Here is a 15,482-nt window from a genome sequence, read left to right as displayed (position 1 = left end):
AGATCCCACATTGCTGCGGAGTGGCTGGGCCTGTGAGCCATGGCCGCTGAGCCTGCACGTCCGGAGCCTGTGCTCCGCAACGGGAGAGGCCACAACAGTGAGATGCCCGCGTACAGCAAAAAAAAAAAAAAAAAAAAAAAAAAAAAAAGTTATATAGCAAAATACTTTAAAAAATATTAAACCCCAATAATACAGAGCCAGAAGGGGAAAACTCAGATCCAGTCATAATGATCTCCTTTTAAGTACTGTTCAAGAAAGCTCTCTTTAGATGCTAAGTTCATCTAGAAAAATATTGCAGAGAAGTGTCTGTTTTACCTCTTCGTCAGACCTTGTGGGGAAAGGTTTCTTCCTGCTCGTGTATTTACAACGTAGCGAATTTTCCAGAGGGCCATAGCTGGCTGGAGACGGACATCTCTGAGGAGGATAGGACTGCATGCTTTCTTTATGATCTGGAAAAATAAATTCACATTTAAATATGATTGCGTTGCAGTCTCAGACTGCGTCCCTCTGACAAGGAGCTGGAACCCATCCCTCCCTCCTGTGTCTATGGCAACCTTGGTCTGTACCACCATCATCTCACTACAGACAGCAGTCTCCTCTAGACTGTTTTCTTGCTTCAGTTTTTGCCCCTGTCTCTTTAGGGCATCCAGAGTCATCTTTAAAAAATGTAATTCTGACTTTGCCACCTCCCCGCCCCCAGTACAAATCCTTCCATGATTTCCTTTACATCTGGAAGAAAATCCAAACGTTTTAACTTCTGTCAATAAGGCCCCAGATAATCTTTCTTTTATTTCTTCATCCAGCCCCCATCCTCCACACTGTTTTGGCCATAATGAACTCTGTTCAGTTTCTTTAACAAGCCAAGCTTGTTCCCAACTCAGAAAACACCATTTTTTAAATGTAAAAGAATAAATTTTTGTTTTAATGGAACATCATTTTTAACCTGAAAGAATGACTAACACAGACTATCATTATTCAGACTTGGGCACTTGGCAGATACTTTAATAAAAATGAACAAAGTAAGCCTGTCACTTCATGGAAAGCAACTGGTAGTATTTGTGGCCAATTTTAAAATTAGACTTTTCAAGTGCAAACTGGAATTTGGAAAAACTTGTATCTGCCACCGTGACTGAATAGCATATCCACAGTTCGACTTTTCTGATGAGATTGGAGGTGTTACGTGCAAATGTGATTTAAAACAATATTATGTACTAAAATAAGTTAACATAGAAAATATCTGCTCAGGTCTGTGAACCACTGTTTTCCAAGTGACTAATATATGATGCTACAAAATCATGCCTGTGTAAAAGATTCTTTAGAAGGGAAGATAGATCGATGGATTTTAAAGTAACAGAATACAAAAAGTTCATTGAAACACTTGTCCAGTTTTGATGTGGTATTTTCTCTACATACTTCAATAAAAATAACATTTCCACTGTGTCATTCCAGTAAACACTAATAAAAAATGAATTTCAAGAAATTAAGCCCACAAGGAAGGAGTGAGGTGTTAGAAGGAATACTTAAAAAAAGATATTTATAAATATATTAGTAATTTAAAGCAAGGATTAAGTGTATACAAATTATAAGGTTTGAGGGTATAAAAACAATATCAAAATAAAATATTAGACAGTAATAACATATAAAATGGAAAAGGGGTGATTAGTATTAAGGCAGAATAATAAGCTATTTAGTCTTAATTCAGTCTAGAAAACAGTCTATTACCCAAGTTATAGTTCTGGTTAGTAGATTAATAAGAGCATTGAAAAAAATGGAATAGTTATATTCACACAGTATATTTTTGAGACAAAATACTAAATAAAACATTAGCAAATTTTTATATGCCAGTTATTGTAACACAAGTTATATGTGTATTTATTCTGCTCTTTGTCATCAAAATGCCAAATTTCTCTGTAGACTTACTAAGAAGAGCAAAGAATACTCCTGCAACATTGAAAGTTCTATTTCAAGGGTTCCAAGGTTTGTGGCTTTTAATGAGGAGTCTAAGAATATAGGGAATTACATGTATCAAAATGTTTGTTTTAGATAAGTGTTTGATCAATTAAAGTTGAAATTACATTCATCATAGTAAGTTAATTTCACTCACCAATTTATGACTAAAAATAGGAATAATGCTAAAGACATTTCTGTCTTTTCAAATTTTATTTTATAAGGAAAAGAGCTCTACTTTCAAACACAGTACAGCATCCATACCATCAGAGCAAAATCATCTTAAGTTTGCTGTATTGTTGGGAAGAGGATATGAACTTCAGAGTTTTAAAATTCAAGCATACTATTTATTTATTTAGCTAAACACTGAAGGTAAGCAATGGAAGAATAGAATTTGTATAACTTTCTAGAAAGAGAAAAAAAGAGGAGTAAAGAAGAAATGAATCCAATATATGGCAGGAAAAGAAAAAAAGTCAATAAAATTGGCAAATAGGAGGCACAACAAAATATAAAAATTGATTAAAAAATATTAGTAATTACAATAAATATCAATGGTGTAAGTTTAACACTTAAAAATCAGGTGCAGACTGGTTTAAAAATTCCAGGTCTGTGCTAATTACACATCTGAAATATAATGACACAAAAGGATCACTAATGAAAGGATGGAGAACCATAGACCAGGCAAATCCTAACCAAGAGAAAACTAAAAGAGTTATTGAAATATAAAAAAAAGACTTTAACAACTTTATTTTAAATCATAGTGAATCAATACATAAAGACATTATTTAAATGGCCATAGCTATCTTTTCAACATGGATTGAAACAGTAAGAACATACTTCAGAGTAAAAAATAACCATTATCAGCGTTTCGTATCAGTTTGTGTGGCATACGTAATAGAGTTCAGTGATTATGAATTTTTCTTGATATTGTGGCAACTGATTTAATATATTTCAACTCTGAGTGCCTTGCTTGAATATTTAAAAATCCTACTTGAAAAAGAATTTGGAAACAGCTATGTGCATTTGTAGTCTATTCAGAGAATGAGTTAAAAAAAACAAAACAAACAAACAAAAAAACAACTTTGCCATGCTATTTCCCCTGAAGGCCTGGATGGATTTTTGCTTAATAAATGAATAAAATTCCGAGTATGTAATCCCCTATAAGTATTTAATTGATTTTGTTCTTAAGTAATGGCAGTAATCTTTGGAAAGTTTTCTTTATATAAAACATTGCATTTGAGTTTTATAACTGCAAGAAATAGGACTGTCCTACTTGGAGAATAGAGGCTTACATTAAAAAAGAGGTTGACACAGCGTAGATGGAAGAACAATAAAGAGAACAATCTGTAGGTGGGCAATAAAATTAGGGTAGTCTAATAAAAACGGTATGGGTTGTAGAACCATACTGATATCAATATTTACTAATATTTGAAAATTCTCATGTATATAAAACTCTTAGTACAGTGTCTGAGCCACACTAGTCACTCAATAAATGCTACTGCTGTTAGTGTTATTAGAGAAACAGCTCTAGATGTTTCTTTTGAAACTTAGAATAAAACCATTGTCTTAAGCAGCTCTCCATACTTATTAGCAAATTTTAACCTTACCCTTACATAAAATTTAAAAAATAATTTTCTAAGTAAAGAGCCATATATTTCAAAGAACATTTATAAAATGCAGATAGAAAGGAAAACATTAATGAACAAAAACTAAAACAAACAAAAGAGAAAAGAAATCATCCACCACCCCAAATTTAGAGAGTAATGTTACTATTTTGGAGTATCACCAAACCTTCCTGGATTCTCTTCCAATATATCAAAATCATTTTCTTTTTGTCCTGAGATCCATCTACTTAGCCTCTTAATAGCTTAGCTTGAATTCATTTATCAGAGAATTGAGCAAAGTCTGTTTATCAAGTAGTAGCTTAGCTATCAAGAGTAACTGAATATTTTCTCATTTGTTTGATAAGGATAGTGATATCTACATTGACAGAGAAGTAGTTATCATGAGTCTAAGTGAAGAGTACTGTCTCCCTCATCTGAAGTGTTCAACTTAAAACCAGTAAGCTTTAGTGAGCCCACTAGACTCAGAACTCTATGTGTGCCTGGATTGTGTGCTATTTTCTGTACATCTAATTTCTGCAAAGCACTGGTGACCCAAGGGTGAATTTTTACCCAGGAGAATGAACATCACTCAGTAAGCTGATAGCATCACAGAGTTCAAGCACTGGGTAGTTAAAGGATGGGGCTGTCTCTATTCTGTACACTTAGGGCCCAGCCCAATGGGGTATAAACCATGTGCTTGATGGATATTTGGGGTTTTTTTGTTGTTCTTAAAATATTTTTAAAAATTAATTTTTATTGGAGTATAGTTGATTTACAATTTAGTTTCTGCTGTATAGCAAATTGAGATATTTGTTGACTAAAAAAGGAATTAATGGTATTTGAAGGCACTGGAGGCCAAAACATTTCCTTCGTCCACCCCAGGCCATTTCTTTAAGCAGCCTGTTTTTTCTAAGATGAGTAGAGAACAATCTACATGACCCCAGTACTAATGATCCACTCCAGCCAGAGGGTACTTGACTGGACTCATGACTTTGAAGACCGTCCCACTTCACTAACACTGCTGTTCCATTCCTTAATTGTTCTTTATTTTTAGCAATATTTTCTTTTTAACATCTTTATTGGAGTATAATTGCTTTACAGTGTTATGTTAGTTTCTGCTGTATAACAAAGTAAATCAACTATAAGTATACATCTATCCCCATATCCCCTCCCTCTTCTGTCTCCCTCCCACCCTCCCTATCCCACCCCTCTAGGTGGAGACAAAGCACCGAGCTGATCTCCCTGTGCTATGCGGCTGCTTCCCACTAGCTACCTATTTTACATATGGTAGTGTATATATGTCAGTGCTACTTTCTCACTTCGTCTCAGCTTACCCATCCCCCTCCCCGTGTCCTCAAGTCCATTCTCTACGTCTGTGTCTTTATTCCTGTCGTGCCCTTAGGTTCTTCAGAACCTTTTTTTTTTTAAGATTCCATATATATGTGTTAGCAGGAAGTATTTGTTTTTCTCTTTCTGGCTTACTTCACTCTGTATGACAGACTCTAGGTCCATTCACCTCATTACAAATAACTCAATTTCCTTTCTTTTTATGGCTGAGTAATATGCCACTGTATATATGTGCCACATCTTCTTTATCTATTCATCTATCAATGGACACTTAGGTTGCTTCCATGTCCTGGCTATTGTAAATAGTGCTGCAATGAACATTGTGGTACATGACTCTTTTTGAATTATGGTTTTCTCAGGGTATATGCCCAGTAGTGGGATTGCTGGGTCATATGGTAGTTCTACTTTGTTTTGTATTGTTGGTAGTTCTCTTTTTAGTTTTTTAAGGAACCTCCATACTGTTCTCCATAGTGGCTGTATCAACTTACATTCCCACCAACAGTGCAAGAGGGTTCCCTTTTCTCCACACCCTCTCGAGCATTTAGTGTTTGTATATATTTTGATGATGGCCATTCTGACCAGTGTGAGGTGATACCTCACTGTAGTTTTGATTTGTATTTCTCTAATGATTAGTGATGTTTAGCATCCCTTCATGTGTTTGTTGACAATATGTATATCTTCTTTGGAGAAATGTCTATTTAGATCTGCTCATTTTTGGATTGAGTTGTTTGTTTCTTTGATATTGAGATGCATGTGCTGCTTTTATATTAAAATAAAAAATAAAAAAAAAGAAGAGAGCAACCAAACCAATAAAGAAATCCACCAATGATAACAAGTACTAAAAAGCACTAAAAACTATACTAAGATAAACATAAAAATCAGAAACAAGTCAGTCGCAGACAGCAAACCCCAAGTCTACAGTTGTGCCCAGAATATACCGCCTCAATTTTGGGAACATTCATTGTCTATTCAGGTATTCCACAGATGCAGGGTACCTCAAATTGGTGGTGGGGATTTAATCCGCTGTTCCTGAGGCTGCATTGAGAAATTTCCCTTTCTCTTCTTTGCTCGCACAGCTCCTGGGGTTCAGCTTTAGTTTGGGCCCCACCTCTGCATGTAGGTCACCCTCAGGCTTCTGTTCCCATCCAGACAGGATGGGTTTAAAGCAGCGGCTGATTAGGTGTCTCTGGCTCACTCATGCCGTGGGGAGGGAGGGGTACTGTAGTTATAATTGGAATGCAGGTTGAGCCTGAGGTGGCAGAGACCAGTGTGACGTTGCAAAAGCCTGAGGAGTGCCATGTGTTTTCCTGGGGAAGTTGTCCCTGGATCACGGGACCCTGGCAGTGGCAGGCTGCTAGGCTCCTGGGGTCGGTGGGACAGGTGGCACATGTGGATAGTGACCTATGCTTGCACACAGGATTTTTGGGGGCTGAAGTAGCAGCATTAGGGTTTCATGCCTGTCTCTGGTGTCTGAGTTGATAGCTATGGCTTGCGCCCATCTCTGGAGCTAATTTAGGCAGTGCTCTGCCTTCTGTGGACAGACAGGGAAGGAATCCCCTCTCCTCGCACACCCCAAAACAATGGTCTCTTGCCTCTTAGGTAGGTCCAGAGCTTTTTCCACACTCCCTCCCAGCTAGCTGTGGTGCACTTGCCCCCTTCAGGCTGTGTTCACGCAGCCAACCCCAGTCCTCTCCCTGGGGTCTGACTTCTGAAGCTGGAGCATCAGCTCCCAGCCCCCACCCGTCCCAGCGGGTGAGCAGACAAGCCTCAGGCTGGTGAGTGCTGGTCGGCGCTGATCCTCTGTGCAGGAATCTCTCCGCTTTGCCCTCTGCACCCCTGTTGCTGTGCTCTCCTCCATGGCTCCGAATCTTCCCCCCTGTCCATCCCCAGTCTCCGCCAGTGAAGGGGCTTCCTAGTGTGTGGAAGCTTTTCCTCCTTTACAGTTCTCTCCCAGAGGTGCAGGTCCCATCCCTATTCTTTTGTCTCTGTTTTTTCTTTTTTCTTTTGTCTTACCCAGGTACGTGGGGATTTTCTTGCCTTTTGGGAAGTCTGAGTTCTTCTGCCGGTGTTCAGTAGGTGTTCTGTAGGAGTTGTTCCACGTGTAGATGTATTTCTGATGTATTTATGGGGAGGAAGGTGATCTCCACGTCTTAGTCCTCCACCAACTTGAAGGTCCCGACTCTCTATTTGTGCAAGATTTTGTCTTTCAGGTTAAGACTCTGGATTCCTCTTTGATCTATGATTCTGCTTCTCTATCTCTGCAACATTTCCATTCTCAAAACCCCCATCAGTAAAGCCCTTTCTGGGCCCATTCAGGCCTTGAACCTTCCACCTGGATACTCCAAGTCTTTTCATTTTCATACACCAAGATATGGCCTCTAGGACTACTGTTCCTATCATTTAATTTCCAGGGATTGAGCCATTGGGTTAATCACAGCCCCCTTTGTTCATCGCACTTTAGAAAAAGAGTTCTTTCTTGGGAAACTCTTATTAGAAATGTGTACATGGGCCAAATTAGTTTTCCATATTGGTTTTGCAAACTAAGGCCCAGATGGCATAGGGTAGAAGAGAAATAAAGACATGATGGAGGCCAGGGAGGAAACTCTTGGTCTCATAGGATCAGTTAGGTGGAGAATCCCTGGAGAAGGAAAGGGAATGCAAAAAAGAAGGAAGGATATTAAAATGTGTCAGTTGCCTACTATGTGCAAAGTGAGGGCTCTGTGTGTGGGGTGTGTGTGTGTGTGTGTGTGTGTGTGTGTGTGTGTGTGTGTGTGTGTATTAACTCTGAGAGTTAATATCATTATTTGAATTTTATGGATGGAGGAGGGTGAAGCTCAGAGAGGCAGAACTGGGACCAAGGTCAGTAGAGCCCTCGGTCTTCCCACTGTATCCCATGGAGTTCATTTTCTCCAGCCCTAAAGCCCTCTCTTGTGGCTCAGAAGAAAGAGATCAAAAGATTAGACCTGAACACAGAATATCCATGGCATAGGATTGAAGAAAGAAAGAAAAAAGAACATGACAGATCTAGTTTGGACCAAATAATACTAACAATATCAAAACCCATCATCAACAGTAATATAACACTATATTTATATGCTGCTTTTGATATCTCCATGGACATGGTATGCTTCTGATTTTTATCTTTACAATCAATTAGTAAGAAAGGTCAGTTTTATTTTCTCCATTTCACAGACTCTTCTTAAGATAAAGTTATTTTACACCGAATGGATTGACAAAAACTAAAAGTTTGCCAAAAAACAACTGTTGGAAAGGATGGGGAACGATGGGGTCTCACACGCTTTTGGTGAAACAAAGTGATACATCTACTTTGGAAAATACATCTAGTGCCACTGAGGAGAGGAATATTCTAAGACATGGCCATTTCACTCTTAGAAAAAGAACTTATCATATTAAGTATTTGGGAAAACATGTACATATTATACACAGGGGAAGACATCAACGATATTGTTCACAACAAACTAACATTCATAAGAGGAAAAAACTGGAAACACCTAAGTGATGGTATTTAACTATGGATAAACATTATATTAATGTGATGCAATGCTGCCTATCAATGAAAACAAGCGAATTATATCTACATGCATCAGCTCAGAGACTCTGAGATTCACAAAAGCTAAGTCACGATGCAGGAATATAGCAGTGTATGACTTAACCTACTTATTTCTATAATTATTTCATAAAGTGTTCTTACCTCTGTTTTGTACACTCTGGTTGTGAGTCACGAATGAAGAGCTAAAGGAAATGTTACAATTGAAAGAACGTTAGTATTTCCCACGCTGGGTCAGTACTCATGGCCTGTCATATTTACAGAGCACTTTATATTTTACTGGATGAAAAATTGTCTGTTTTGTAAGGTTGATAAAATGCTGGTTCCTTCCTTTCTCAATACAGATGAACATTAGATATGGAACAAAGCGACTTAACCACATAAGTTCCTTCCATGTCACTTCAGTGAGCACACATCAAAATTCTTTACTTTTGGAAGCTATGAATTTAGACTTGCATTGTAGCTACAGTCACTATAGAAAATGCTATGTGGCTGGATGGGGCTCCTACTCTATAGTAGTTGTTTACCAATTGAAGGAGAGTCAGCCATAGCAAAGAAGAAAAGAATAGAAATTATTTTATTCCTTCTTAATGTGAGCTAGGTAAGAAAATTGTGTATTATTACAAGGAAATTGATAAAGAAAAAGGGATTATAAAAACATAATAAAAGGCAATAAAATGATATGCATAATAAAAGGCAATAAAATGATATGCATTTCTAAACACACAAAGACTGTTTACTAGGACGTCCCTGGTGGTGCAGTGGTTAGGAATCCACCTGCCAATGCAGGGGACATGGGATTGAGCCCTGGTCGGGGAAGATCCCACATGCCGCGGAGCAGCTGAGCCCATGCGTCATAACTATTGAGCCTGGGTGCCACAACTGAAGCCCATGTGCCTACAGCCCATGCTCTGCAGCACAGAGAAGCCACTGCAATGAGAAGCCCGCATACCACAGAGAAGAGTAGCCCCTGCTCACCGCAACCAGAGAAAGCCCACGTGCAGCAATGAAGACCGAACATAGCCAAAAATAAGATAAATAAATAAATAGATTTATTAAAAAAAAAGACTGCTTACCAATGGCTTTACTTGGCGCTTTACTTAATGTTTGGCTTTGTGTAACATGCAGCTCTGATTTTCTGGTTCATTTTGTATTGTTGTTGGCATTGTCATTTTAAACTTTAGTTGCTCCTACAGTTAAATCTAGTTACATGGAGCATGCTCTATGCCACGACTGTACAATTGAACAAAGCCTCTGGGTTAATTCAATGAAATCTAGCCCTTTTCCAGCACCAATGAAATCAACTGAGTACATATCTGGTTTTTGTTATTTCCACAGAAGCCTGGGGTCTTATGATTTGCTTGGTAGATAAAAATGCCATTAGATCATTGAAACACCACACTGTGCTGTCATCACTGGTTAGACTTCTCCTGCTATTTAAGCCTTCGATTCTGTTAAAATCAGGATCCCTTTACTAGGAGCCAGTGTACAATTTTTTAAATATCTGGAAAAAAATCAGAGATAGCAAAATTTCACTGCCCTAATTTTTCAGGAGTTTTAGAAAATATTGAGAGAAGGGATCCTCTGAGGATATTCTAGATTTTGTGTACAAAGTTTATAAAAATATAAGTAAAAAAAAACCTACCTAAACTGAAATAGAAATAATTCTTTCATTTTATAAACATTTATTGAGCATTTACCAAGTACGTGATATGTTTTGGGGGATATCAAATGCATAAGACATGGCCTCTATCCTAAAGCAGCTTAATTTATGGAGGGAAGACATGATTATACCATAATCACAATTTGGGGTAAACACCACAATTGAGGTGAGCACAGCAGAAGATCCTGTGGTAGCAGAAGAAGGTCACAATCCAGACAAAATAGATTTGATTCTCAGGAAAGTCTTCCTGGGACATATGCTAACTGAGCTGACTTCTGAAAGGTGAATAGGAGATTGGTGAGGAGTAACGGTGTGTTCCAGGCAGAGGGAACAGCAGGTGCAAAGGCTCAGAGGCAAGAAAACATGGCTTATTCTTCAAGAGACCAGAAAGTAGTTCCTTATGGATGGAAGGTAGGGTATGAAGATGTATCATTAGAAGGCTACTGTTTCATTAGAAGGCTACTGTTTAAGCAAGAGTTGATGGTGGCTGGTTTATGTTGGGAGCTGGGGAAATGGGTAGAAATGGATAGACTCAAGACCCATTTTGAGTTGAGATTTGAGAATTTTGGGAGTTTTTAATGATTTGGATGGGAAGAGTGAAGATGGGAAAGACAGTATACCATTTACTGAGGTGAGAAAGTTTGTAGCAGGAGAGCGTTGGTCCAGAAATGAAAGTAGAAATGAAGAGTTCAGTTTCCAACACTGAGTCTGAGATACCTGTCACTGATTTAAGGAAAACTGCCCATTGGGTAGCTGGATATATGGGTCTGGGGCTAGGAAGGGTGGTTGGGGCAGAGGATAGAGATTTAGTAATTATCAACATAGAGTTGACCCTTGACACTGTAGGGATGGATGAACTGCCTACACTCTTACTGATAGAAAAAAGGACGTCAGAAGGATCTGAGGAATACCAACATTCAGAGTTCAGTTTTGGAAAAAGCCTAAAAGGGAGACTTAGAAGAAGCAGCCAGTTAAGAGAGGAAGAAAAATCAGGAGACTTTGTTCAATTAAACAAACAAACAAACAAAAGAAGCCAAACCACACTGAATAACAACTACTACAGATGTGGGTCCAACTAAAATCTCATGATCTTTTCACTATAATATGATGTTTTTTTGTTTCCTTTCAGAAAATTACATTAAGAAAGAGTATGTACTTATTGTATGGGCAAGAGTTTTGTGTCAGATTGGGTCTTAAACTGAAAACAGCCTAATAAGAGTTATGAAACTGCAGTCCTAATGTCCACAGATCAAAGACTGAGAACAAAGTTGCTGAAGGTGTGAAATAGGACAAGAAAGTGAGGGAGACGAAGGGAGTGGGGGATGGAGACCATGCCCCTGACATACAGGGCCTGGCAATGGCATTGAGAGCTGGTGGTTAGCGGGCACATGGGCAGGTTGAACAGGTCTGGCCCTGCTCTCAGCTTCACATGGAAGGTGAGTGACATTGCCCAAGGCCACGCGGTTTGTAAGTGAGGAAGCCAGGCAGTATGATTCCAGGGGCTCCCTCTTAAGCAATACTCTATTCCATCACAAACAGCGTATTATTAAATAATAAAAGAGCACCTTAACTGTGGGCAGGCACTAAGGAAAGTCAAGATTTATGGGCTGCATTTTTAAAATCAAGTCAGTGTAGGCATCATGGGCTACTGAAGAGTGGAGTTGGACTTGATTTCAATGGCAAGAGACTCAGTCTCTCTGGGCCTCATTTATTCCCTTTGGGGAATGGGTCAGAACTACCTCTTGTATTCAGGGTGGCTTTAAGCTGTGGTCTGATGGATAAAGAGGAGTTTTCCAAGTAGGGAGAGAGTGGAGAGAGGGAAATATGGGGGTGTGCTGTTATAGGCAGAGGAATAGCACATGCAAATGTCCTGTGTTGGGAGGCGGTGGAGAGTGACATGAACTGAGCTGGAGCCACTGGTCAGACTGGGGTCAGGAGGGTCTGATAGCACTAATTTTGGAGACTGTATGTTAAGGAAGCTACCACTAATGTACGTGACCTTGGCCAATGAATCACCAGCCTGAGCCTTACTAGTCTCCTTGACTCTTCTGTTGGGATGACATTTGTCACAATAACCTGATCAGGCAAGTATTTAATCAGATAATGGCATTTTCAACCCCTGGCCATTTATAAAGTGCTTTTCCAAAGTAATCATCAGCTTCTGTGTGTCATCCACTGAGACTAGTTAGAAAAGCCAACTTTTCTTCCAGGGTTGACTAGCCTCCATTCCAGTTAATCCTCCCTACTTAATATCCATGTTTTCAAATATCGTCTCTAACATGCAATCAATCGCTTATAAAGTGCAGGAAGAGCAATGTTATTAACTTCAACAACAACAATGATTCACAGGTTTCCCTGGGGCCTCAACACGGGGCCTCATTATGAAAGGCCAGAGTTTCTCTTTCTCAGGAAGCCTCTGTGAGTCTTCATCCCAGACAACACATAACCTGACCCCCAAGCCGGGACCCAGCAAGGGATTCCTGGCTCCTTACCTGGTAATGGCAAGAGAAATCTCTTGAGGACTTTGGTTTTGTGACAGGTGAGATAATTCAGGCTTCATCTGATGATGAGGAACTGTGTAAAGGCGTCCCAGAATTTGGGCAGGTTGCAAAAGGAAAATGATAGGGGACCATTAGAAGTCTAGCGGAACTGCTATAATTTCATCCAAGTAATCTCTGATTATTAAGAGTAAGCTGTTCATGGTTAGTGGAAACTGTAACCCACGTGTTCTGCAGTAACTGTGGCTCCTGGGACTGGCTTCTCCCTGAGTCTATAAAAATTGCTTTGAATGTTGAATATTCAATAATACTATAAAAAATATTAAATTTGGAACTCATCCTTGAACTTGCCAATATATAGAATATTTCATTGGAAGGTATTTGGTATTGGAGGGGCTTGAAGTGGAAGTGGACTGAGGTTGAATTCTCCATTCAAATGAAAACTTACATAGAAACATAAACAAAAATGTTAAGCTTAAGAACTATTCTGAGCAATGTAGGGTAGGGGGATGCCTGATGCTGGCCCAGGCACACCTGAATTCTCCTATCTCTGCGGTGATAGGGCAGGAGAGCTCCCAGGATTCTATTATAGACCAGTGGTTTCCACCTGGTTCCCACCAGACGTGAGTTTTCTCAGTTGTTCCCCTTTGATCTTCAAGTTTTGAAAAGTTTTGACAACCACAGGAACTGGACTTATTCAGTAATTACATATGTCATTGGTGTTACCACTTTTTATTTCCTTTTCATCCTGGATAGATTTTAACTAGCCATCCAGAATTACCAAGGGCACATAATAATACTATGATAGGGAATCCCATAAAACACTCTTCCAGTTGCAGTGGTAAGTAGTAAAGTTAAGGAAGCATAAACACTGACATGTCTTAATTTTGGCTGTTACTCTGTGCTGTGTCCAAGGTTGATCACAAACTCAACACCTTTGACAGAAGGGCTGTCATTACTTGAAAAGTGATTGGAGTCAGTGACTGGTCCACTAGTCATACATCCTATAAAATCATTTCAGGTCATCAACAGCCACCTCTGTGAGCTGATCAGTGTCACGTTGCTGGGTTTATAATCACTGAAGCCTGAGGCAACAACTCCTCAACATTTCAGTAGGATGCTGAGCTTTATTGTGGAAAAGGGTACAGTTTCCTTTAGATTTTAAAATTATTTAGAATTGCCAACAGACCCTCACTCCTCCATCAGAAACCCTTGGGAATCCACAAACCCAGGTTAGGTCCCACTCCAGTCTAACTTTCTCAATGTAAAAAAAGCAGACTTGAGACTCACAGAGTCAGTGCAACTTGGTCAAAACACACAGTGAGCTGGTGGTGAGCCTCTGAAATCTTAGCCCAATGTTGCTTTGTCAAACTAGGCTGCCTGTGTTAACTCTTTGGGCCATAGCTCAGGTCCTTTGGCTCTGGACATAACTCATCATTCTAAGTGAATGGTGAACAGTATCCCAAATGTGGGCATGAAGGTATCACCAGATTAGCATCCTGCCATCTAGCAAGTGTTGGATTGCATGCTTCCACAACAGTGACATCCGCAGTGTGTATGCGTGCACGCATGAGGGCTTATGTGTGTATGCACGGGTGACATCAAAGATGGAGAGACCAAGAGCTTCTCTGGAGCAGCAGGCCAGCAATGTCTTTCCCAAGTGGCAGGGGGTGACAGTGTGCCTCCTTGTCAGTAGCCTGTAGCTGAAGAAAGACCTCTACCCCACCCCCAATTTAAATCACCCTGTTCAGACCACAGGACTCCTGAATAGACTCTGAGGTCCTGGAACCATCTGGATCACGTCATCATGCACCCACGTACGTGTCCATACAGCCCAGGCCCTGAAACAAGTAATCGTTTAAAAAAATGACTAATGCTATTAACCTGGAAATAGGACTTAACCTAATGATATTAGGATAAGAAAACAAATATAAATAGTTCACCTTTCTCTGTTCCAAGAACCTGTATTGAATTAAAAAAAAACAAAACATTGAGTTACTCTTAGTGACAGAGAATTTTACATTATACTATGTATGTTTTTAGAGCAGTTGGTTAGTTTTTTTAGGATAGATTTTTAAAAATCTACGAATAATCCTCCAAAAGACTAAGCAAAAATAAAAATTTTATACTCTTTGTGTGATGTAACAGGCAAATATACAGTCTGCTGATGGGACTATAAATTGCTTTGACTCTTGGAAACCAATTTAACCATAGCTATTAAGAGCCTTAGAAATACTCTTATTCTTATCCCCAAAATTCCATTGATGAGTTTCTTTTTCTTAGACAACAACCTGAAATCTGGATCAAGTTCCATGTACAAAGATGTGCAGTACATCATTACTTATAATATTGAAACACTGGAAACAATCTACATAAGCCTCTAAGTGAGAACTATTAAGTAATTTTTGGTGCTATACTCACTATTGGAATGTTAGAAATGCATTGCAAGTATTTACGTAGAGTATGGAATAAGATTACTCTGTAAGTATATCTCAAAGTTACATAAAATTGTTCAGGATTAAAAACTGGGCTTATGACATATTTTGTAGAAAAAAGGATTTGAAGAGATATGATAAAATATTATATTAATAGAGGTTGTGTTTAAGTGATGAAAGCCATAGTTAATTTTCTTTATACCTGTTTTGGAATTTTTATTTTTAAAAATTAGCATGAAAATATTCACAGTATTCTTGTTAAATGTAGCCATTTCTCTTCTCAAACATTTTCATTCTCTTTTTTTCCTTAATAGTAGTAGAATTCTTGATCATTCTTCATTATGAAAGTCTATGTGCTTATGGGACTTGTATTCTTGAGTCCTATTATATTCTTGAAGAATCAAAATGCCGCAAGAAGTA

The 15,482-nt window shown here is 38.9% G+C and overlaps 1 protein-coding gene across 1 annotated transcript in view; it reads right to left on the bottom strand.

Moving 5' to 3' along the window:
* Nucleotides 1–15,482, bottom strand: part of CLNK (cytokine dependent hematopoietic cell linker) — a gene marked incomplete at its 5' end in the record, with an annotated part of 100,897 nt that overhangs the window by 16,109 nt on the left and 69,306 nt on the right. Inside the window, 4 exons of the mRNA XM_060147054.1 lie at nt 316–449; nt 8,611–8,651; nt 12,622–12,703; nt 14,571–14,589. Coding sequence (XP_060003037.1) covers nt 316–449; nt 8,611–8,651; nt 12,622–12,703; nt 14,571–14,589 — 276 coding nt within the window. The remainder of the gene's footprint in view (nt 1–315; nt 450–8,610; nt 8,652–12,621; nt 12,704–14,570; nt 14,590–15,482) is intronic.

Source organism: Lagenorhynchus albirostris, chromosome 4 (assembly GCF_949774975.1).
Source record: "Lagenorhynchus albirostris chromosome 4, mLagAlb1.1, whole genome shotgun sequence".
Lineage (NCBI taxonomy): Eukaryota > Metazoa > Chordata > Mammalia > Artiodactyla > Delphinidae > Lagenorhynchus > Lagenorhynchus albirostris.
This window is presented reverse-complemented; position numbering and strand designations above follow the sequence as displayed.